Genomic DNA, 26401 nt, shown 5'->3' with positions numbered 1-26401 from the left:
GTTCGCGACTGAGAATACCAAAAAATAACATAATACAGTTCATGTTTCTTTTTTTCTGGTTAATATGTTCCAGGAAAACATGATCTTTTGGCATCAACGTTCAGTACATTGCTAAACTACGATCCTACAACACATTTTATGGCCACTAGATTCCACGTGAACAAGAAAAGGTGCAAGATAGCCATGACTGTGATCCAATCGCGTGCCACAGCTACTTCCCCACAGTACTCACCTGTGCATCATGTGAAAACACAAGCGTGCACCAGTGAATCCTCTCGTGGGTCATCACATGGCGCATTTACAGCCATCGTCGCTAACCCTATCACGATAAGGATCTTAATTTATCTGTTTGACAGCTCGTGTGACGTAGTGCAGTTGGAAGCGTACTGCACGCTTTAATAGGCAGTAACCCAAATGCTGTTCCCCGCTGCAGGCGGTGCCAAGTAAGCGTCATGTTTTGCTCTGGTGGCATCGTATTCCACCGTCGTTCATCAGCCTGACTTTATGCTGGTTTCCCTTTGCTCTCTTAAAAAGCTGTGCAATAGGAAAACAACAAAGCATGTCCCTGCACTATAGGCCCCACCAGCTCAATGTGCATCGACATCTCGTGCCGCATCGATTCTTGTTGCGTGGGCACGTCAAAACCTCCTGCTGAAATGACCCACCCAAAGAAGCCGTTGACCAAGGCTGAATTCGAGAAGTGTGAACGTAAGCTTGATGAAGTCGCAAGAATGACAATGCGTGTTCTCAGGCCACACAAGCCCCAGCAGCTCAGCACACATCGGCATCTTGTGCTGCAACGATTTGCACAACGCTTCGCATTACGTAGATGCCAACTTCGGTTGAAACTACATGTACCAAACTTTTTAGTGACGTTGAATATGTTTTCCCAGCTAGTACATTTTTTCTAGCATATTTTTTCCAAGACATACGAACGAGGTTATGCTGTATATCATCATCACCAGTTTTTCTTTATGTCCACTACAGCCTATGTTTATTTCCACGTAATTTTTTGAACTCCTTGACTGCGCTACCTGCTACTGTATGTACACTTACTTTATTTAAAAACTCATTGACGATTACGATACTCTCAATGTGAAATTTGAGCACAGCTGTATACGTGTTTTCTTTCGCTTGTCAATATGTTGCATTATGATTACATAGGTACACTGTTTAAATTAGGAAGAGAATGCTGCGAGTAGCATCCTTCGTTTCCCTACAGACGACGCGTGCTATTCTGGCATCACATCGTAGTCATTGTTGCCACACAGCCTGTCTTGTACGGCACTCTGCTTTTCTTCTCACGCTTTCGTTCCACCAACGAGAGCAGACCTTCGTCGCGTGGAAATCGTGCCGCCAGTGTCAGCAGCAACAACACCCATGGGAGCATCACACCGAACCTTACTCGTAGCCACTCGTCACCGCCCCATGCAGGAGTGATCCCCGTCACAAACGCTGGTACCATGGACGAGCGTAGCCCTCCCCACCTCATGCCACCTTTGCCCTCTCTCAGAAGCACAGATGAGATCGGCCACGTGGCTGCAGATGCCCTGGCCGCCACCAACTCGGCATATGTGCAGGCCATTTCCCCTCCCCTCCGCTCCTCTTCCACTTTCCATCTCACGATTTCACTGTAGCCTCCTCCTCCAATTTCCTTCTCGCGCGCTCTTCTTACATCTCCCGCTGTGCTCCACATTCTCCTTCATCTTTCACTTTGCTCGTGCACTCGGTTACGAGGTACGACGCCGAGGCCCGCCGATGCTCAATGCAGGAACGGACGCCTAAGAGCTGTGCTCTATAAGATCAGGATGGGGCAAAATGAGGGGCAGTTTAATGCAGAGGGGCAGAGTTTAGAGCCCATCAATTGCAGAGTGTAGATGAGCCACCATAGGCTGGTGTTTCTGTACAATAAAAAAAAAAAAAAAAGGAGTGGACATACCGAAAAAGGGACCTGCATAATACATTCGACAGTACTTCGAGCAGACTTTGCACGCTTACGTTTAAAACATGTGCAGTGCAATCTACAGTCAATGGTTTTGCTAAGCTACAGTCTACAGTACACTTTTCTCAAAATTGTGCGCTTTCCTCAATGAAATCCCCGCTCGCAGAGTAAAACTGAGCTGTGTGTCCACTGCCAAAGAAGCCTTTAGGTGGTCTTTTTCACTGGCATTGTCAACAAGCGTCAGGCACATGGCAAGAGGCTCTCAACAGCTCTACTAGTATCAACAATACAAGTGCCTATTTGCTAGGTAAAATTTCCAGGTGCATTGCCATTAGCAACAGTGTCTGCCAATGCTGCCAGGTCTTCTGGAGAGAAATGAATTTGCTTTCCAAACAAAAAGAGTACCTCAAAAAGCATCTTCATGGGCTAAGGGCATCTGAAAAGCATCTATATGTAGCAACAAGGACCAGAAATAGGCATTAATAGATACTAGAAAGCCAGTGCTAAAACACTAGCTTATGATTTGCACTTGCACAACAAAAGGGTCGAGTCGAGGTGCACCATAAAAAATAGGTGTTCACCTGTAATCCGGTTTCTAATTATCATTGGCATATAGGCATCATTTGCATGGCTGCTGTTGCTTCCCACCATTGCTTTCCCCATAATGATTGTGGTGATGCATACACTTTTGTACTAGACACTTACAGCTCACTCCACTTCAGGCTTCTCCAAGTTAACACGTTTGCCTCAGTGCATTCCTTGTGCCAGCTACAGATGTACAACTTCATCTCCCAGACCAATCCTATTCGATTTCTTTGATTTCATTGACAGAGAAGCAACCTGAACCCACCTCTTTCTAGGTCCAGAGGCAAGGCCAGCATGAGTTCCAGCAGCACAGCTGCAGGGTCGCACACGAACACTGGTACCTTCCTTTCCACGGGTGTCAGGCTGCAATGCACACATAAAATGTAACAACAAATCACAAACACACATGGAATGAGAATACCTGCCAACCTAAGAGCCTCAACGCACGGAAGATTTGCTGAGGGAAGGAGGGGAGGGGGTGAAAAAGAAATTGCTCTTTTTTAGGGTGAGGGGACACAGCCACATCGGAAACAGCAATTTAAAAGGGTTTGAACTCAGCCAGTTGGTACTGTTTCACAACTAAACAAACAGCACAAAATAAAACCAGAACAAGAAAGACGATAGAGGACGAGCGCTGATTGCCAACAACTACGTGTACATATATACCTTCCCAAGAAACAAGGAGGGGGGAAGGAAGAGAAAGGGCTCGTGCTCTTCTAACTGCGCATGCGTCAAGACGTCAAAAAATTCGGAACAATCTATCACGGAGATACTGAACCTCCTTGAAAGTCAACCAGTCGAAGGCACACTGACACATGACGATCCCTTGCAGTGCATACAAAAAGCTTTGTAGGTCTCACATGCTCGCTGGTCTCTCTATTGACGCAGAACATGTGCCTCTTGAAGTAAAGGCAGGCACCAACATTTGGTACAATGAATGGCGAAATTGCTTTTACTCTCAGACTTGAGGTTATTAGTGTACCTGTGCAAGCAGTCGTTAAGGCAATGACCCATTTATCCAACGTACGAGCCACCGCGCAACATTGGGACCTCGTACAAAATATGCGTACACACCTCACATGCACCTCGTATATGCATGTGTGCACACGTAGAATAAATGCATTTTGTTGGCAGTAAGCACTTGTCCTGCGTAGTCTTTCTTGTCCTAGTTTTACTTCGTGCCGTTTTCTAGCTACAAGTCAGAAACAGCTCTGAATGGCCACCTGTACAGTTATTACACATCTTGGTGCTCGTACTGTGACCAGAGACGGCATGTGAGGGTGCATAATTACAGCAACACATACTAGGTTACGTGACAGTGGTCCTTTTTCACCCTCAATACACTTAACCGCGCAACAGTACTGTACTTCAGCAGAACTAACCTAAGGTAACTGGCCATTATGCCATGCATATTAGACTTTTACCTCAGGAACGCTCCTTAACACAGGTTTCAATCTGAAGTGAAATGAGTTATGCCTGCTCTGCCTACATACACATAGCTTATGCTTAAATCTGCCCTTGTCTAGCTACTTGGCACACAATGATAATTACGATGCCTGACGCTGCATTAGATATATATATTTTTTTCTTCTGCGATGATGCAATTTTTGATGAGGCTTACGGCAGTGTTCTTACAATCTGGAGGATCGGTTGAAATTTGAGAGTCACCCGGATAAATTGGCAGCGTTGGCAGGTATGGATGAGTACACAAAGGTAGGAAAGATGGCGCAGTTACAGCTTGCCTCCAGGGCAAACATTCTTGCCATGCGGCTACAAATAACTGCAAGTGCTTTAAATTATCACTCTGACAACGAAAACCTTTTTGGACGCAATTATAAACACCAAAAGCCGCACATCTCAAACAGCACAAATGAGCCCCTGCGTCGGCACACATAGGCTTTTGCATGTGCATTTGTGCCCCTGTGGGAAACATGCTCCCCACCCCCCCTCTGTCGCATGCTGTGTGGAAAGAGTGAGCTGACATGCCCAGACGTGACGACCAAGTGCGAACAGTATGTGCTGCAGCTGACGATTGCCTACTTCTACCGGGCAACAATGTTCAGGGAAGCTATAAAATGCAGTATGCCTTGCCGGCGGGAGAGTCTTCATCTTTCTTTCATGAGCAGCTTGTTCAAAAGATTGCTTGTTACAGAACAATGCAACTAAATGTCATGTTTTTGTTCCACGTTTAATTACCAATGCCCAGGCCTTCTCTGTTGATATATCTGGTTGATATATCCAGGGTGCTGGGCTGACACTACCTTGGGACTGAGCAGTCCCATGCAACAGTGGGAAAGAATGTGATGTAATTTCTGCTATGTTAAATTGCCAATACAAAGACATCAATTTCTTAAGAGCACTTGTTAGGGGAGAGGTGAGAAGTGGGGATTCACGTCTCTTTGAGAACTGTTCCAAAACGTGGACACCTATGAGTTGTGTTTTTAGCCTACACTAGTACCTTTGTTGCTCGCTGCTCAGTGTTTGCTTTGGTATATATTTACAACTTAAATCTAACAAAGGTTGTTGCGAGTAGAGCATAAATACAAAAGAAAGCTGCAGTGAAGTAAGAGACTGGGTAATTCTTGTTGGCCCTGCTATAATGTGCTTTGTGTTTGAGCGTTGGAGGGTTTATAACTGTGCAAAAGCAGCCATGACATGTCTGTCTGTGAAAGACACGTGTGAGCGTGACAGCGGTCCACAAATAATACTACATTTTGTGAAAACAAAAGCAGGCTATACATTTCTGAATACAGTCCTGATTTATGATAGCGTTCAGCAAAAATGGATTGCAGTAAAAAAATTCCAAGCAGCTTCTGACTTACAAATTGCTCTTTGCTTATACAAACATGTATAGCTATTACATCAAGAAGCATAGTAATTGAAGTTGCAATAATGCAAGTCACCCAGAAGGAAGGAGGAAGGTATAGGTGAAGGATAACGATGGCCATGCTACCTGGTAAGATTCTCACTGAGCACCATGCCAGTGAGTTGCGACCAAAAGGGGGCTTGGCGTCGCTCCATCCACCGGTCTGCATGCAATGCCAGCACTCGGAACAAAGGCACTGCAAATGCATGTGAGGAACGTTAACTGCTTGTGCCTATAAAAAGACCCAGCAGTCAGTGATGAATCAGCTAATAACTCTTCGGTATACCCTTCAGAGAGTTTACGTTTGGTTTTACTCACAAGAAAATCACTTGAACGAAAACTTACTGCGCAATATTGCAAAGAATAAAAAGGCATAAAGCACCAGAATCGAGCACAGGTTTTCAACTTCAATGAAATGCGTATCAGCAAATTATTACTATATGTATTAAAAGAGCGTATTACAATCACCACTCATCACATGTACGCATATCCATCTGCTTATGCTCTTTTTTTTAAGTTAAAAGTACACACTTTATCTAGTCATATTATGTGTCTTTTCTTTGTACTTTTGTGCAGCTTTTCTGTCAAGCACAGACCAATTAAACAGCAAGAAAATTCTTCCTTCAGAATATACCACAACAACACTGTCTAGTTTTGAGCCAGAATGCAAATTTACCAAGTCGTCACTCAGAATTCTTTGCCCAACATATGACTACGATTAAAGAAACAGCTCATCCGTGTTTCACAGATGGGAACTTTATGTGACATGGGTTCAGTCACTACATGTTCGTGACAAAAAACAATTGGCAAATTGACTATTGATAGTACCGATAGTTTTTTAACTATAAATAGTTAAAGATGACTGTGCTCATCGACTGTGCTCGCAGCTATGGTTGTGTTTCGAGTGCCACTTGTTTTGCTGGGCAAAGGTTTGCCCAACAAAGAGTTCAGATTTTGAAGTCACGCTTTTGACAAAGTGTTATTCTATGCTGTCATGACAACATGACAATATGTTCACACTTGTAAGCCTTATTGGTGATTGAGTGTAAGCTCAGACACACATGTTAGACTAATGGCTGGGTTCATGTGTGGTCCCCTCCGTGAGCAAGAAGTCGGTCAGCAGCGTGCACATTTTTTTTTTTGTTAATGCTTGTAGAAACTCCTCCATTGCTTCAGATTGCCTCCATTCCCTCTGTGTCTGAAAGTCTGTCAGCGGCATGTATGTTTTGGCCAGCTTGCAGCCAGATTGGTCAGCTTGGCCAGACTTGCAGTTGGCAAACTAACATAATCCCACGTGATGACACCGATCATTCAGTAGGGAATTCGGGGCAATGCAAAGCAAGTGCTGGTAATTTATTATTGTTCCCATGCCTTATAATGGCATGGCATGATGCTGACGGGCCATTAAAATCCAGAGCAGACCTTCTGCTTGCCCATCGGAAGCATCCCACTTGCATTTTTTTTCGCATAGACCGGATGGCAATATTTTATCATCCATATCTACAAGTCCACTCATATCAAATATCAAATTAGAAAAGGTATTGGTACAACTGGACACAAATATTAATGCAGTTCGACAGCATTACCATAAATGTTGCAATAATTGACCATCAGTAACACTCAGTTCATGTAAGTGGAAACAGGGAAACGCGGCCAAGATTATGCTGCAGTGTTCATGTGCGATACATCGTGGTGTTTTACATTATTGATAGCATGTATCGATAGTACTGTTGGTCGTGCACTATCGATGTTACTACCGAATGAATGATTCATACAAAAAAATATTTGGTAATGACTAAACTATCGATAGCTTTGCATCACTACTACCCGTACAATTTGAATAAGTAGACACGTTAAACAGGCTGAAATGGGTGCTCCCGTACCACCATCAACAATTTAAATAATAAGTGGAAAATAAAGTACAAATCTTAATGTTCAAGTTTACCTTAGTGATTTAAGGCTTCGAAACAGTTTTTGGGTAACGCCATGTTTAAATACATTTTTTTAAAATAATTGACTAAGTTTGGAGAGACTGCACGCCCCTAAGACGATGACTAGTAGTGAGGCCATTCACAAAAATGCAAGTGGAAGCAATTTAAGCATAAAGATTCAGCATTCAGCCATGCAGCTTTCCTACATTACAACCTGTACAGTGAAACCTCGTTAAACCGTAGTTGGCCAGAGCTCGGAAAAAGTACATACTAATAAACGGTAGCACTGTTTAATTGAAATAGCTTTAGATCGCCCACTTACCTGTCAAAAATGCAACTCAGAGAGTGCGATGAAAGGGGAAAAACATGCGGTATTTATTCACTTCGCGCAACAAAAATGTTATTTTCGTTTGATGCCAAGGTGGCCTAGCAGTGAGGACAGCGGCATCAAACTTACCGAAGCTGCGAGCCAGCTTTTAAGCCAGCCCCCTCTTCTCGGCAAACACTCGCATGGCAGATTCCTCATTGGCGTTGCATATTCTCCATGCACAGACGCGGTAGCGTTGCAGAAGTCGCAGGGCACCTTTTCATTGCGGGGTGCTGTTCTCGTAGAGACAATTGCATTCATGAAGCTGATGTAACATGCAGCTTCTGCCACTGTTGGGCCTGAATCACCCGTGCTGTCGCTTTCTGTGTCATCCTTATCACTGTCGCTAGGCGACACTTCTGCAACAACAGAGGCAATGATGGCGAAAAGTTGAACCTCGTAGGCAACATCTCTTCGCGGTTGCAGCAGCGCTGCCAGGCAACTTCTTCGCATTCCAAATGCCACACACCGTAATCAACAGCAGATTCATGTCGCGTGCCAGCACCGACTTATTCGTGTTACGTTCGATAGCAAGAACGATGTCTAATTTTTCTTCTATGCTGAGCACCCGGCGTCTTTTTTATCCAAGCTTTGGCATGACACGAGTCCTCGATTGCTCGACACCTCAACGCTCTATGGCAGGGCCATATGGCACAGCCGCATGGCGCCGAAATTATGTTGATGTTCATGTGGCTTCACGCGCAAACGCACAGGGCGCTTGGAGGCCATTGTTCCGATCTCTGAGGCTTGTTGTTCTGCCGGGCCGCCCGATGGAGATGACGCACCGCCGTGTTTGCGTGACGAAAAGTGGAAACGCTACTACGTTTTAACCGATGCGTACGCAGTAAGCTGGTATGGTTCATGCAGATACAAAACACATTATGTTCAATGACCGCGGAGTTGCGGATTTGACTTTACTACTTTTGAAATGAAACTATTGTTTAAGCGGGTACAGTTTAACGAGGTTTTACTGTACCAGTCGCAGGAAGCGTTACATGTTTTTCCTTTTCCTATTTTAATAAACACCCCAGGACCTACGTTGATTGGGGATCAAAATTATGGACAGGAAAGCCAGTGGCAAATGTTCCTGTGAGGAAGGACCACACACTCATGCACTAATAGTTGGGACAAACAAAGAATTCACAACAGACCATGCAGGACTTACAGAAACAGGACTGCTTCTTGACTTGCTGTGGTTGTGGTAGGCAGAGGTTTCGCTTCCTTAGCACTATCTCCGCCTCCAGGTTGGTCCTGGTATGCAGAGGCACAAGAAGAAGGCCAAGCAACAGTCACTTACTGCAGGATGCCTGACTGCAAATTTTTCTTGCAGACGTTTGTATGCGTGCACAAACAAGCATAGACACATAAACACAGTGAACAAAGCATTCCACTAAGACACGAGTGCCGGTTTCTCTGCAAGCTTGTGTTTTGAAGCCAGTTATTTTTGTGCTTTCACAAGTGATGCCTTTGAGGGTGTCCAACTGAAGTCTTGGCAATGCATCGCGCCTAAAGCTTTCCACAGTGCTAACTTACCTTGCTCACCCTTACTCGTGCCTACCTACCTCCAGTTTCATCGTTCACTAGCTGTTAGCCAATTGTGCATGCCACTGCACGGAAAGGAACCAAAAATGACCAGCATGTGAGGAGACGATCTCTTACAGCTTCATCAGACCATGCCAATATTGCACCACCTTGCCTTCGTGTGAAAACGCGTCACCAAAGCGTGGTGTTGTTTGCTTGTTGCCAGCAGCTGAGAACAACAATTATGCAGTACCCATGCACCAGGGGAATCAATTTTATATGAAGTATTTTGCGGAAACTGGCTATTTGGCCATGTGTGGGGTTTCGCAAAGTGGTATACCAGATGGCACAGCATGTTTGTGTAGGGTAGTGTACCTCTATATGCTCTAATGGGGAGCAGAGTTGTGCAAAAATTTGCCACCTTGCGATCCTCTGTTATGAGGGAAAGCCACTACTCATGCTTGCAGGAGCCAGGCTAATGAGCGTCAAAAGAATCTTCAGCACTTTATTTTTCATTGTTACTATTATATTGAGGCAATGATAATCTTGATTGCACACAAGAAATTCACCTCATCGAAAATGGTGTTTGCTAGGCTGAATTGCATCAAATGAGCTACACAGATAAATCTCCACAGCAATGGTGTTTTTATCTGGATACAGATGTCGCATTGCACATGTGTGCTTTGTTGGTTATGCCTTGCTCTTGTTGGTACACTTTCATTTATCTTAAACAGAACATGCAAGCACTGTAATTAAATGTAGGTAAAATAAGCTTTGAGAAGGAATGCTTGCGATGGTCCTATCTGTGATAAATTGCACGGAAACAAGGCAAATGTACAAAACATTTGTATGCACGCCTCTGACAGCAATGCAAAAAGCAGTTTTAGTTCTTCACAGCACAACACCAATGATGATTGAATACGCCTAAAGTTACTGCAAATACAGAGGCAAGACCATTGTGGCATTGCTGAATATAATGAACGATAATCAATGTGTTGATGCCCTCAACAGCAATGAAACCAGCACGGCATTGGCAGCAGAGCTCTTTAGCTGGCTTCTCTGCTGAGCTTTGTAGTTCCATGTGACAGCAAACCACAGAATGGCGGCACATGCAGTGTATGGAAAACAGACACGGCACTCTGGCTCCCTACAGGAGCCTATGCAGTGACTCTAGTGTAAGGTGAGAAAGTGCGTGATGCAAGCATGTGAACCGATCGTTGTAACTGAAAACCGATGGTCAAATGAAAAATCCCACCGTTATAACCAATCATCACTACATCTGGACTGCCATTAAGAAAAAGAAAAGCTGCCAAACACACCTTTGCAGCTCCGAAACCAAATTTGCCACTTACGATAGAAAATCGACGTTGTCGAAAGTAGACTGAGAAAAATAACATGTTTATTTACACAATAAAAGCTTGTTAATTCACAACTCGTTAATTTGAAATTTTGGATAAATCGAAGTAGCCGCCGCGGTCCGTCCAACAATGTATGCAAAGCAATATGTAATGCATCTCGCTAATTCACATTGAAATCCACACTGCCATCAATAATTCGAACTCCACGTCATCGTGGATGGAAAGGGTGCTAGGCACGGGAGCACGTTGGCAACGATCGTCGCCGCGCAGCTTTGCTTTTTCTATCTGCGGCCGTCTGTTGCAGATCGGTTCTCTCCCTCTCTCAAGACCTTCAAGATAAAAACACGATCACAGGCTGCCTGGATTTATTTATACATTTATTTATTGCGATAGGAACTATACGGACACTCCAAGCGAAATTCTGCCGTCAGCTTGGGTGTCGGCGTCACCATGAAGTTCCGTATAAAGTCCAAGGATGATAACACCGTCGCATCGCACCCTTCGCTGTATGTGAGAGTGAAAGAGTGCGAGAGGAACCGAGTAGAGCGGCAAGTTGGGCCAGCTGGTGGAAGCTCGTATTATAATATGAGGGGTTACTTGAGCTGACGATTGCGGCTCGATCTCGCTCGCGCAAAAGGGACGAATGCGAAGTGGAAGCATACTGTCTTCTTTCGCGCGCGAGCACCCAACCTTGTGAGGTGCCAGGGGGCATGTTCTCTCCGGCTGCAACTATGCATGTGGCGGCTGCACGCGCTCGCGCAGCCGTATCTTGAGAGCGATCTGCGTTGGAGACAGAGTCTAGTTGCTTTGGCGGCTCTTAGCTTTGTGCGTGCTGTGTGTTCTCAGCAATCAATTTGCAGTGAAGTGATAGACAGCATGAATGTACATTCGCTTGCTGCTGTTGCTGCGTTTCCTCACACCAGTGTTCTGACAGCGCGTGTCCATAGTCATCGGGTGTGATGTGTTCATGTTTGCTGTGAGCGCTGACGCAAGGCTTACTATTTTAGTTATAGCAAGCGAATGTTTAGAAGTTGATACAGCCGACAAAAGCACTATGCTTACTTCATATGGCTGTCTACTAATTTGCTGTTGCAATCGATGTTTCGTCTTTTGGGCGAAACTGTGTCTTTTTTTCTTTCTTTTTTTTCGTGTTACATCTTGGCCCTTTATCTACGAAGTGTTCTGCCAAGAAGTGGAATCAGGTATGTGTATAGAACAGCAGCCGTGACGTTTGTCGGCGCATTGCCTTTGCATTGCAAAGGCAATGCTTTGCAATTGCTTTGCAAAAAGCATTGCCTTTGAGATTTGTGGGTATTACTCAAAGGAAAGCATCGCTGAGATACGTGTTTGGATGTCACCTATGCGTATAGTGGAACTCGGCAGCATGCAGCTGGTGCATCTATGAAAGTACAACTGAGACCAACGTTGCAGCAGGTTGTGGTGCGTTTAAAGAGTGCATTTTAGAAAGCAACTCTTGTTCCTGCGGCAAGCGTCGGCGCGTGTCACGTGCAGCCAGTCACGCTACGGCGCTTTCACTGCGCCAGCCGAAATGCCGTCTCCTCTAAACTTCGACACACCGTCGGCTGTTCTCTTCGGAGCATGCACAGAACGATCCCCAACTCAAGTGCCACTTTGAATGGCTACCTGAGACCGTTGGCGAAGCAGCATGGGCACCTTTCTTTTCGCGCCATGCTTTGTGCATGACCGCGCCCACTGCGCTAACACACACATCGGCGCAGTCGACGCGACGAACACGCGGATGGAGCCAGAGCCATCTTGACGTGGGGCATGTCGGGTCACGTTGGCTGCGTCCAGTTATGTTGGCTGTGCCAGTGCTTTGAACTATAGACGCTGTTCTCGCCAACGTGACGTAGCTTGTGCTCACGTGCGCTCACGCTACGTGGGACTGTATACACACCTTAACCGAGCGATTTCTTTCTCTGACTTTCATTAGTTCGAATTTTGCATAATTCGAATTTTCATAGCATCCCCATTGAATTAGAATTAACGAGCTTTTATTGTACCACTAAACAGAATGTCAAGCGTTAGGCATGCTGAAATAGTCAGAAACCTGCACTTGCTTTCGCAGAAGCATCATATGTTTCAGCAGCAGAAGCGGCATGCTTCCACAGTTCGGTAATGTCAGCGGCTCCCACCGTGGTTTCGCCCTGTCGCACCAAGGCTGCCTTTTCCATTGATCTGCATGGCCACTGGTTCTTGCCTTCATGATTATGGTGCTCCCGGTTTTCAGAATCGTCAACATCATCAATTGCGAGAGCTCGTACTTTTTTGAGTCTGGCAAAATTTGTAGCTTCCATCTCAAGCGATACAGTTTTGCGCATTGTCGGCGCGACTACCATTGCTTCCGTGGTGCATCTCTGCGCTCACTGAGAGAGAGAGCAAGATAGCAGAAAGGAAGCACAGGCACCGTTCACTTCCAGCTTTTTTTCTTCTCTCTCTCTTTCTTCTTTGCACGACTGCCGGTGAGGCAGACGCGAAGCAGCTGGCGCTATCTTGCGGCACGCTACGCCAACTTGCGATGCTCTCCGTGGTTTTTGCAATTGGCGCATGGGCGGGACGCGCTGCATGGTAATGGCGGCAGATAGAAACACGTGTAAGCAAACTTTCTGCCCTGTCTTGGTTAAGGGAAACTTCGCAACTAAAATTTCACGATTATTTTGCATGGAAAACGCAACCCAGAAAGCAAAATTCTGGTTATATCCGATATGCGGTGAATGATACATGGGTTTTTGTCTCACAGCCCTAATGCATAAGTTGACACTCTTTAGTCGCCTCACTGTTATAACCAATATATCATTATACAGTATTTACTCGCATAATGATTGCACTAGCGTAATGATCGCACCCCTGAATTTTTTCGTCAAAATTCGATTTTTTTTACTTCCCGTGTAATGATCACACCCCGAACTTGCCGCAGCGATATGTCATGTGCCAAGTCTAGCTAATAATGATCGTGCTTACCATCTGTTGAATGCTACGTGAACGAACCAAGCGGTATGCACGCACCAAACATTCTTAAGTAGATGCCTCATTTCATTACTTTCATCACTTTCCGCACTTCCATGACAAAAAGAGATACAACCAAACTTGCCTTTATTATGTGTAAGCTTTATAATGGTTGTGATCAACAACAACAAAAAAAGGCGCCTTTCAATTCTTCTCATCTGCACTCGTGGGCACGCAACAAATGGCAAGCGGCAACGATAGTAGCCACATTTACACTGATACGTTAAATGTGTACCTTATTCATATGCCAACGCTTGTAACACAGCTAAGATATTCACCCACCCTTAGTGCTAACGTGCGGTATTAGGATAGTAGTGAAGACAGAAAATAGGGGCCCCAAAATGTTTGGGGCCCCTATTCGAAAACTCTCTATTGTATTTTGACAAAGAAATGTTACATTTATGACATTTATAAGCGCAGTCAGAAATGGAGCATAGATAAGTATTAACTGGAACATCCGTTTATTTCATTGGGTTTTGAGAACATATTTCGTAAACTGTGCTAAGCTTATCATTTCTGCAAAATGCATGTAACCTCATTACAGCTTGACTTCAATGCCACAACTGGGACAGGTGCTTTAAAGATACAGTTGCCGACTTATTATTCAGGCACTGATAGTTTGGTCATGTTCGATTATTCGGACAGCTCCGCGGCACCGCCACGGGTCCCATAGACTTAATGTATAAGGACGACCACAATTTCGGACACCTTACAGTGTGTTGTGTGATAATTCAGACTCCAATTGCATGGCTGTGTGCTAATTCAGTCAGTGAGTCAAGCAGAAATAGTGATATTTTCATTTTTATATGTTGTCAGCCATGTTGTCGGTCACGTCATCAACGCCTCCTCGAAACCGAAGCTAGTGAAGCCTAGGAGATCTAGTACTTGCTGACCGCGCGCAAAGTGCAGGACAATAGGAGCCAATAAGAAGTAAAGGACAATGTTATTAGAAATTCCAGTCAAGTACATAAAGGGTGCATTTGCGATTTGCACGATTTGACAAGCAAATTTTGTTCCACTATTATCATCCACCATTCGTGGCTGGCTGATCTTGTTGGTAATGCAGACAGAGCACTGCTCTGACCACTGACGAAGTGCAAAAAGCCGGAACAGGAATAGCATGAAAGGCACCGCTAGAAAATCATGGCCAGAGACCATTTAGCAGGCCAAAAGCAAATGTATGGACATGTAGCAATACGGTGACAAACTTGTGCTGTATTCTCTGATGCTCACTTTAGAAGACGCATTCACTTTCGTGCTACTTTGCGTGACTAGCACCGGATGCTTCAGTGGGCAGCAGTGCTTTCGCACTGTTGGGGACTGTGCTTGGGGACTGTGCTAAGAATGCTGTCGATCATAGATGTTGATGCGTCTTGCGTTGGTCATTCAAAAGATAGCGTTCTAGGCATTGTGCCATGATTGCCGTCCCTCGTAGATGCCGACACATCTTGGGCTAGTCACGCGAAATTGAAGGTATCCCCTAAAGTGGCAATTAAAGAATATCGCACTTTTCTTTCGCCAGTTCTGGAATAAAGTCACTAATTTTATGGCGAATCCGGTATTTTGAACTCCCTATTATTTGGATGTTTTGGCAATCCCAATCGAGTCTAAATTATCAGTCGGCAACCGTATCAATAACAAATTTATTTTGTAAAACTTTTTTAATTAACACCATTTTACAATTTGTCTGCAAGTGGTAGTGTTTGCCTTTTCTAGTAATTCAGCCGATGCTACGGAACTGCAATAGCTACCAGAGCAGATCATTAGTAATTCTGTTATTAAAAGGCAACTGCAACAAAATTTCACTTTAGCTAAATTAGTTATTGGTGAGTAGTCTAATCTATACCAATGAAGCACGATTGGCAAAGCTGAAAGGCTATAATTTTCTTATTAGCAGACTTTAAACAGCACCTAAGCAAACGACACGTGTATCTGGTGGCTGTTGTATATGACTCTGAGATATTTTTTTTTTGTCAGAGCAGGTGGAGTCTAACATTGGCTGTTATGCCAAGGAAACGCATGCTGTTGGCTGTGCGCCACTTCAGGCAAGCAGTGGCATTTTATTCAGTTTTCAGACCAAAAACGTCTAGGCTTGCTAGCATTTTTCGTAATGCATCTGCTTGCACTTCAAATGCAAAATTTCTCACTGAGGCTACTCCACGTCTACATCGCAGAAACTAGGACTCTTACGTAGCCCACAATTTCATAGCAGTTGGCCTCGAAAATAGAAAGAGCGGTAGACGGGGCAACAGTACTAGGTCCTCGTGTTGGCAGTACATACAATACCCTCACTGCACTTGCTTAGTCCAAGCTGCGCCCAGTGGTCAAGCCCTCACCTGGCAATGGAGCAGAGGAACAGCACCAGACTATGCGAATTGGGCAAGTAGGAGATGGTCCGGTACTGGCTGAACGTAGCATTGGTGAGGTCTTCCATGAAGGGCCGCATCTCCTTTATCGTTGGCTCCTGGATCAGTGCAGACACAGACGTTGAAGCATAAGTGAGGACGCCACAGCCAGGGAAAGGCTATTAATGTCTTTATTAAACCGCTGAGGGTTTTCACCATACACAGTTGAACCTCAATATAGTAAGCTTCAACACAATAAAATTCTTGCTATAACGAAGCATTTAAGTTTTCATAACCTCTTGTCCACAGAACACTGTGCATTTAGAACCTCAATATAATAAAGTGCGTTCGTATGCGATTTCAAAATAATTAAATTTCACTGCTGATAAATGGAAACTTCTGCCGACGCAGACGGTAAATTATTGAACTGCAAGCAGCTGCTTGCAAACGCACCTCTCAAATCGCGTGCCACATAACAAGAGCAACCACTGAAGTAGAGCTGCATCACGTTCTGTATGAAGTCCAAGTGTGATAAGATTCTATCGCACCTTGGGCACTGTGTGCTTTAGGTGTGAGTGAAAGTGTGTGAGGATGAGGCAAGAAAGAGAGTGACTTCACCTGTGAGCAAAGGTAAAGAGGGGGACGGGGGCGAGCTTGTGGTAACGCGATCAAGCGTGCACGAGGGGACGGGGGAGCAGAGTGAGGGGTAAGTTGCCGTGCATCTCAGCCGTGGCTGCGCACAGCTGTAAGTGTGGCTGAGTGCATATCCCTTTAAGGGTCAATGACGTAAATATACGGCGTCACGAACAAGTCCAAAAATGGTCGATGCCATATATTTACGGCGCCGTCTCAGGGTGTCTACCAAGTTGACATTTCGAAATTCCCTGAGTTTTCCAGGTTTCCCCTGAGTGCTCTTGCAAAATTCCCTGAGTGAAACAGAAGTTTGTTTTATGTCGAGACAAGCTCACACCATGTTGCCCAATGCTATCACTCTCTAGTAAGCATGTTAAAAAATAAAAATGACTTAATCCAGTTTGAATAGTAAGGAGCAGCATTATTTTATTCAAAAAAGAAAACAGAAGGAATAAGGGGTTAGTAGACTGCACAGTGAATAAAATTCCTTCGAAAAGAATGGTAAAACCCACTGCAAATCGAGTTGGACATTCTCAAATACGAATAAGAAGGAGAAGCATACCGAATGAAATATTTTCGTATGTGAACTATTTCTATCAACTGATAGCAAGGTCATCGGTATGAGGCCCGCACTTTGTCACAAATGAGTTTCTCTCTCAACAGCTGGTAATTAAGTCAACCTCAACTGTCCTGACATATTCTCAGCCCCGCACAATGCCTCAGTGTTGCACTTCACTGATTTAAACATATTATTTTGGTTTGGATGAGGGAAACCTGCATGTCAGCGTCAGCCAACACTTTTTTCCTTTCTTTTTTTTTTTTGAACTCAAGCTCCTTCAAAGAAGTGGTGGCACGCTTCCTTTCCCGTTCATTCCTCAATGTGTAGGTCCTTTCTGTTCTCGTTGTCCTTCCATCGCGCATTTTCCCCACGGACCACTTGAAGCATCCTCTTGGTTAGTAGTACAGTCAACGTACAGTTTTTCGCACTCCATAGGGGCTGCAAAAACGTCCGAAAAACCGGGAATTTCGAAAAAGGGGGTATTTCAAAAAATTGAATGCATGCATGCCTTTTACTGATCTTGAGGGCTCAAAATTGTCACGGACACATCCGAAAAAGCTCTGAAGGACTGCCAGTACACATATTAGGCATATCGGTGCTCGTACTGTGACAGGAGATGGCGGATGCACGCGTGTATAATTAAGGAACGCGTACTGTGTCCCGTGACAGTTGCCCCTTCCCACGCTTGTTATGCTTCACCGCGTAACATTTCTGTAATGAGGCAAAGCTGACTTTCGGGACCCGGCATTATGCAACGCATTGTGCTGTCCGAGCTCCGAGGCTAATCGCCAGCAGCAGAAAGGCGGAGTCGGTGCCATTGCTGACAGCGGCGAATCCTTTCAATAAAAAACACGGCACCAAACTACAAGAAACTTAATAGCGAACGTCGAAGCAGCTACGATTGGCGTTTCTGCGGCGATGGCTACGGCTGCCAGCGGATCTGCGTGAAAGCGCCGGTTCGAGGCGGCGAGATACTCAAAATCGAAGGTGGTGGCTTTGACTAATGCCGTTTCGGACCTGTGGTCACGGCAAAAAGTACGGACAATCGGACAGCGAAAGGTTCTTGCGTTCGAAATTTCAGACGTTCTTATACAGTGACCCTATGGTATACGTGGTGGTGCCGCGAAGCCGCCGGACGTCCGGTAGTCGGTCGTTGACTGTACAATGGCAACTCCTCCAGCCGTCGACACGGCGTCGACGATGATTCGTTACGACACCTCTGTGTTTTACTCGAGTCAGCTAGCGTTATCGCGACCTTCCTTCCCTTTCGATAAAATTACAGCAAATTTTCCCTGAGAGAAGCGAAAACTCCCCGAGTTTTCCCTGAGTATTTCCAGACTATTCAAAATCCCTGAGAATTCCTGGTTTTCTGGTTTTCCCGGTTGGTAGACACCCTGTGTCTGTACGTTTAAAAAGCGCGCCAATTTCCTAACTTTTTCTTTTCTGTCATGTGCTCCCACTATGTGGGAATACAGGAAATTTTTTTGCACGTCTCCCTCTCTCGGTTTTCATTGCATGGTTTGTTTTAGAGCTAGGTTGCTTCCACGCGTCTATATGCTATCGCTCGCGCATTGACGGGCGGGCGGGTGGGCGGTGGTTTGGGTTTTATTCTGCGGGAAGTTTTGGCTTCTGGCTTCTTGCGCTTGCAAAACTGTTGGCTATCTCGTTACTAATCGCTGAAAAGGTGACTGCTTGTCTCTTGTTCATTTAGTGCTCACAGGGGTGCGCATAGGAAGGATGCCGCCGTGCATGCATTTCCGTTGTTTTTTTTTTTTTTTTGGCACTCGCAACAACTAATTGCCTCTGGTTGGTGATAAGATTAACATTAGCGAATGTTTGTCATAAGTTTTGCTTTTTTGATGGGCACACAACCACACAGTTTTCATGAATGTGCATGCTACGCAGTTCTATTACGCTATGGATGTAAATATTAGTGTAAGAGCAGGAACATTTGAGTCATGCAAAATATTCTAGTGTGCGCATTTTCAAAGCCTTGAACTATGTGTATAAGAATGCATCAAATTTTTCATTTTTATACGTTTATTTCTTTTTTTATTGTTGTTATTCATGAATGAAGAGTACATATATACCAACTCAAAATATTTTTTTCTCGCTTTATGGTCGGCCCAGAAAAATTGCGGCAAATTTTTTTCTAAATAAGTCCCTAAGAAGAATTGGAATCTGCAATAAAAAAAAATCAACCCCGGACGGTCGCATATGAAAAAAAAAAATTGGCCCTCAAAGGGATATGCAGCCATGAACCTGCTTCAGGGGTAAACTGCCGCATGTGCAAAGAGTGGGTATGCCGAGACGGCGTGGCACCATGTAAGCTGTCTCCCTGTGCGTTTAGTATTGGAGGTTACGTAATCTCAAGTTTCAGTGACCTGACCTGTTGGAATAAGACGAAGACGAAGCATTCGCTCCCTGCTGCCGATGCTTTTCCTGATAGCGTCGTGCCAGTGCGGACGGCGCTGTGAGGCGCGGGGGCACAGTGCATGCAAAAACATGGCTGGCTTCGCTTAATTAGTACTACCGAGGTGAAGATATCATGAACGTATGTGGCATGAAGCCGTATCGTTCGTCACAGACTCCCAAGTTGATAAAAATTAATCGTTTTCTTATTCAAATTTGCATTTTTCAATCGTCCAATAATTCGGAAAACTGTGCGGCCCCTTTGCATGTAAGAAAAGTCAATTGGCATCTGTACTTACTTGCATCAAAGGCTAAATTTCAACACAACAAAAATTCTATATAACAAAGCAAATTGCTCATTTGACCGACTTCATTATATAAAGGTTCAACTGTATATATAGCAACCCTGATCCGTGCCGCTTGGTTTTTGACACACATGTACGGCCCCAATCTCATGTTAGATATACTGCACATGCTCGACACCACTGGTTGTTAAGATCTGCTGCCACCACTATGTAGTTACCCAAATTCATCTGAAATTGAGTTTCTCCTCCGTGAGGTGCACAACTCGATTTGTTTACCTCCAGGCACTCGTTCACGTGGCCGCGCGTATGCAAACTGCAAGGTTTGCATACGTGCAAACCTTGCATGGCGGAGATGCTATCATGTTACCAATAGCTAAGGTATAGCCCTCCGTGGCTGAAAGTTCACAAATACTAATAAGTTTTGTTTTTCTTTGCCTATGGTTGCGATTCTTCTTCTGTGGTGGTTCTCGTATTCCCGTAGACTGCAGTGAGTAAAGTTGTGGTTTCGGTATGGCCATGCATGGCACCTCTTGCAGCAACTGCTCAAGCGTCCTTTCTACAGACTCGTCTTTGATGCGTTTCTGCATCTGATGTAACATGTTTTTGGGACAAGATATCGATAGCCATAAATGTTGCTATACATCTTTCTCAACCTCTTACTGTAAAGCACATTTGTGTTATACAGTATAGCACATTTGTGTTATACTGTTGGTTCAAGTAAAGTCAAACCTTCAAGTGCCAAGAATATCCCACTGTGATAACCGATAATTGTTATAACTGGGTTGCATTAAAAAAGCAGAGGGGACAAACATTTAATTATTTTAATTGGAGGGAGACAAGGACACAGACAGCATTACTGGCTTTAACTAGTGGTACGCAAATACTTTAAAATTTGAATATTTGATTTTAATCAGTTAACATTACATTCAATTTGAAATACACCTTTACTACAATAAAACTCATTAAACTGTACCCGTTTAAAACAGTAGTTTAGTTTTAAAATTAGTAAAATTAAATCCGTGACTCAGCGGCCATTGAACATAATGCATTTTGTATACGCATAAACCGTACCAGCTTATTGTGTACATATCGGAGCAAGCAAGGACTCGCATCATGTCAAAGCTCGGATAAAGAAACATGGAGTGTTCAGCATAGAAAAAAAATTTGACATAGTTCATGCTATCAAACGTGGCACAAAGAAGTTGGCGCTGGCACGCGACAGTGATCTACCGTTGACTACAGTGTGTGGCATTTGAAATGCGAACAAGTTGCGCGGCAGCCCTGCTGCAACCAGTAATGCTGAGCTAAGTGTCACAAGTTGGCGAGGCCGCGCTCCACCTCCTCCTCTTGTCTTCTGCACTGAATTGGTACAGCTCACTATGTGCTTGAACACAGATTGGTGTGCGCCTGCTTTACGCACTGGCTTTCAACAGGTCACTCACTCGCTGCTTGCGCTAAAAGGCATCGACTAGCACAGATGTGCTTTTTGCCACACACTTACCGTGTATGTAAGCACGCAGGAATGCCGGAAAACATAACAGCGAAGTGACAGGAAGCTACGCTTTATTTTCCTTTACATTGAGATGTACCTGCATGCTGAGTAGCGCCGAGCGATGGCTTCTAACAAGCGCAGGGCCGCGCTGTGACCGCAAAAAGATGTCGGCTATGAGGTTCGCCTTTTTGCCATTGTTGCCTCTGTTGCCGAAGTGTCGCCTAACGACAGTGATGAGGACGACACAGAAAGCGACAGGACAGGCGAATCAGGCCAGACAGTGGCAGAAGCTGCGCGTTATGTCAGTCTCATGAATGCAATCGTCGCGACGAGAACAGCTTCCCGCAATGAAAAGGTGCCTCGTGACTTCTGCAGCACTACCACCCGCGTGCACGGAGAACGTGCAATGCCAACGAGGAATCTGCCATGTGAGTGTTTGCCAAGAAGAGGGGGCTGGCTGAAAAGCTGGCTCACAGCTTCAGTAAGTTTGAGGCCGCTGTCGTTGCTGCTAGGCCGCCGTGGCATCAAACGAAAATAACACTTTTGTTGCGCGAAGTGAATAAATACATGTTTTTCCCCTTTTATCGCACTCTCTCTGAGTTCCGTTTTTGACAGGTAAGTGGGCAATCTCATGCTATTTCGGCTAAGCAGTACTACCGTTCAGTACATAGTACTTTTTCCGAGCTCCAGCCAACGACGGTTTAACGAGATTTCACTGTATTCGAAAAACCGTCGACTTCTGTTAATTTGACTCTGGTGTGACTGACAAAATTGATCAATTATCCGACCAGTCGATTTAAACAAAATGCATAAGAAATGCCAAAACACCGCCGATTCATTTGGCAGTATTTCCAAGAGTCTAACACATCCCCAAATCAAATGCATGTCCACTCTCTATGCGTCCAAAGCAGAAAACTAACGTAGAAATTGCATTAAAGGGGCTTAACACAGTAGAAGTCTAGTGCGCACAGGATTTTTTAGCAAGAAATATATATGTGTTGTACAATGGTGGCCGGTTTTTCCATGCAAGTTCTGCTGCACGGGTTTCAAGGTCAGCTTCGCCGCAGTGCACTTATGTAATGGGGTAAAGCATAAAAATTCCACAAAGGCAGTTTTGGTTTTGTATCCAATTGAACTGCTTAAGCAATTTTCGGCACAATTTTCTAGAAAAAAGAGAGGCATGCATTAGAATTGGGTAAATACCATAATCGGGCATTGCGTGCTATGGTTATTGTTAGAAAATTTTGCTAGGGCATTCAGGAAATAGACGTTTAGATGACGTGTGTTTAATGCTCCGCCATGACAGACACTGCACCTAAAGGGGTCGCTATTGGGGTTACCATAGGGGTCAGGTCAGTGTGTGCTGACTGGGCAAGTTCGAGATGTCCAGAAAAGGCCAATTTTAGGATGAAAATAATGAAAGTTTGGGCCCATAGAAATGTGTGGGCGCAGACCAGGACCTTCGCGTGGGATTGAATTAAGTGAAGAAGAAAATTAAGCACAGTCAAATGAATGAAAGTCTGCGGTATTAAAATCCCTGATAATTGCTGTTGTCGGTTCTTCAGATCAGCTTTGCTACAGTACAGCCATTGTATGCGGTGAAGCATATTTGTTGTGCAGCGAAGCATATCAAAAGGGGGCACTATCACGGGACTCCTGCCAATACAACACATGTCAATGCTCACCTCAACCGGAGGCTTGTGTGCAAGCATCGCGGACAGGTCTTGCACCAGTTGAGCGTTGGGTGTCATGCCCCTGCGCACCAGTGTGCCCCGGGGCTCCTCAGGGTGCAGGGGAAGGACAGAGTTCGCCAGCTGTCTGCAGAGTGGACACCAGTACTCTCCCCGCTCAACCGCTACAGTCTGCAACCGCTGGCTTTGTTGGCTCTACAAAAAATGGGAGAGAGGGAGAGAAAAAAGGCATTTTTCTTTTGGACGTAGACACTGTTCCACACTTTGTATATGACAACTAGTATTTTTGGCACCACACAGCTGCCAGACACAAATGACGTCATTTGGATTTAATCATGCCTTGCTTCCCCTGCAACAATTAAAAGCAGGAATGTCAGCAGTCAAGATGGTCATATGCAATGTAGCAGTGATAACGACAATTCTGCTAATGAAATTCCTAGAGGATTGGTACATGGTTTAACACCACAGTCACATGCACACTTTCAAGGACCACTGAAATCAAAGGTGATTGAAATGTATGAGCACTACTGGCTCTGTTCCATGAGTTCATACAAAGCAACCAATTAGGCATGCGGATTGGCAAGCAAGTGATAGAAGTATACTAGTGGTCTCAAATGATAAGACCTGGTGCAAGCTTTGACAGTTTGCAGTTCAAAGGTGGTAAAGAGGATGACGACAGAGATGAGGAATTTGAGTCAACAGTTTATGAACATCTCTTACAAGAATCTGAGCTCAACATTTTTGCTGCTCTAAGTTCTTGGCTTTGGTTATACTATACAAGCTGAATTGGGAAGCACTGCAATCATAGTGCTATATTTTTTCTTAATTTTTCAAAGGTCAGACTGTGAGCCTTTGTCATGGCTACCTTATATACAGTCGATGTCCGTTAATTTGACTCCAGTTAACTCAATTTGCCGGTCAACTCAATTGTGAGCAAAGGTGCCAGCCAGTGCCCATGCATTTCTATGGGCTCAAACTTTTGTTATTTCATTCCTAAAATTGGCTTTCGTCAGATAATTCGATCCTGATCAGTCAGCACCTGTGTACCTGACTCCTATGGTGATTCCAACAGCGACTCCTTTAGTGGCAGCGTCTGTCTCGGCGGAACTTAGGAGACGGTGAATGCATCGAACGCATGTCATCTCCAGTTAAAAACGCCTATTTTCAGCTTGCCCTAGGAAAATGTTTAAGTAATAACTGTAGCTAACATCTGATTAAGGTATTTACTGTATTTTAATGCCCAACCTATTTTTTTTTAGAAAAGTGGGCTGAAAACTGCCTGTGCAGTGCAATTGGATAAGAAATCTGGATATGCGCACAAACAGCGCGTATCTGGAATATAACCTGGATATGCAATATTAACTGCCTTGGCGCTGTTTGTATGCTTTACTGCATAATGAAGATGTATTGCAGCAAAGCTGACTTTAAGTACCATGCGGCGTAGCTGACTTTAGGAAACCAGCCCCCATTGTGCAACACATATCAGAACCTTGTGCATTTTGCGTGCTAAAAAAATTGCGTGTGCATAGGTTTCTACTTTGTTTAGAAGCATTAATGGCATTTCTACGTCAATTTTCTAATTTGGACATATAGAAAGTGGGCACTTATTTCACTCAAGGTCGTGTTAGGATCTAGAAAATATACTGCCAAATAAATCAGCAGCGTATCCTGCCATTTTTTCTGCATCTCGTTCAGTTCCACCTGCCAGATAATTCAGTCAATTTTGTCAGTCCTGTCAGGGTCGAATTAACGGAAGTCAACTGTATGCACAAATACAATGCACGACTATTTGCAGGAAAGTACGCACCCTTTGAGACAGCATGTAGGACTTGTGGCAGTCCAGATGCAGGTAATGGCCACACGTCTGCACATGTACCCCACCCTCCCAGCCTATGTTCACCGACTGTGCCAGCGGGAACTGAAATTGACAAGAAAAAAAGCAGCAGTGTTATACAATAGAGCCGCAAGGTGCAGGTCTTATGAAAATTCATCAAGCCAAGTTGCACGTTAGTAATGCAAGAAATTGTGATTACCAGGTCAACAGCTTTCATCTTGTAACACAGGTAAAGAAGCTAATTAGGCCGAATTCTTACTATATTCAAAAGCTGTTAGTGTGAACTATGTGCACAGAAACAATAATCGTCATCAACTTCCTTAGTCGTCACTAAGGAAGAGAATGTGTGTCATCAGAATTACTGTTTGAACCTTTAATTATTCAAACAGTGCCTAATGTTATTAACCAGGTTCATGGGAATGTGCCTCAAGCTTACTGACACTCATTACTTCACATCATGTGCACTAAACTGATGACAGCGGTTTGTCCACCACATTGTGAATGAGGAAAGAAATAGCACATTGTCCCTCATCTGCTTGCCACAGAGCGTAGTGCTAAAACAACACCCCACACATTGCTCTGCACACCGCTGTCCCCAATGTGTAGCACAAAATATGCTTTTTAGACCAAAACCCCAAGAAATGAGAGCAAAACATAATTTATGCTTAAAGTGAAAATGTGCTTCCGTCAGCCAGTGTTTACCTTTCCTGTCAAGTAACATTCTGTAGCATAACTTGTTTATTGGAAAGCCTAACTCAGTGATGGAAGCTGCACTTGGTATTTCGGAGCAGCTTTCATAGCAGGAAAAATTGCTGTTTGGAGCAGAAAAATTTGCTGTTTGGAAAAGAAAAAATGCTTTGGAGCAGTAACTTGTTGCTCTTGTGCAATAAGAAACCTTTGCATGTGATTTATGAAAAAAAAAATGCTGTATAAGTTAGTAGTACTTTTTGAAGCATTGCACTCATTATGTATTATACTAATATGTAAGTTTTTTCCATACACACATGTCAAAACCGCTAAGCGACCGTGAAAAAAGATGCGTCAAGCACATGGGCCCTCGCAATCATGCATCACCACAATTACATAATATATTTATTTATAAACTACACATACCAGGTGGAAAACAATAACGAAAGGCACACAGATACCCGTGGTGGATTGCAAAATGGACCACAAATATCTAACACAATTAGCAGCAAGAAATAATGTGCCACGAAAGTGCACACAGCAACAAATAAGCCTTAATAAGAAAATAAAGTGCATTTCAGTCAACTAGCTGAAGTATCGGTCCTAGCTGAAGTATCGGCAGCAAGCTCTCGGGCAATGCTTGCCATCTGTACATCTTCGGCAACCAGATGCGAGATGCGCACAGAATAAACTGGTGGCTACAGTAGTGGAGACTGGGTGTATGAGCGAATCGGTGGGAACTACCACAAACTCATCTACTATATGCTTGCTTACAGGATGGAACAGTACGAGCAGAAAGTTCCAAACTAGTAAAACTTTGCGTGACGCACATCAGGCTGTGTTACA

The 26401-nt window shown here is 44.3% G+C and overlaps 1 protein-coding gene across 5 annotated transcripts in view; it reads right to left on the bottom strand.

Moving 5' to 3' along the window:
- Nucleotides 1–26401, bottom strand: part of Ubr3 (Ubr3 ubiquitin ligase) — a 164037-nt gene that overhangs the window by 21144 nt on the left and 116492 nt on the right. For all 5 annotated transcript variants that reach the window (XM_075682176.1, XM_075682177.1, XM_075682179.1 and 2 more), the window contains 6 exons: nt 24842–24952; nt 23029–23229; nt 15934–16061; nt 8857–8942; nt 5481–5589; nt 2793–2890 (listed from right to left, as the gene is read on the bottom strand). In XM_075682176.1, coding sequence (XP_075538291.1) covers nt 2793–2890; nt 5481–5589; nt 8857–8942; nt 15934–16061; nt 23029–23229; nt 24842–24952 — 733 coding nt within the window. The remainder of the gene's footprint in view (nt 1–2792; nt 2891–5480; nt 5590–8856; nt 8943–15933; nt 16062–23028; nt 23230–24841; nt 24953–26401) is intronic.

This window comes from Dermacentor variabilis, chromosome 2, assembly GCF_050947875.1.
Source record: "Dermacentor variabilis isolate Ectoservices chromosome 2, ASM5094787v1, whole genome shotgun sequence".
In the NCBI taxonomy this organism is placed as follows: domain Eukaryota; kingdom Metazoa; phylum Arthropoda; class Arachnida; order Ixodida; family Ixodidae; genus Dermacentor; species Dermacentor variabilis.
The sequence above is the reverse complement of the archived record's forward strand: the minus strand, read 5'-3'. Positions and strand labels throughout refer to the sequence as shown.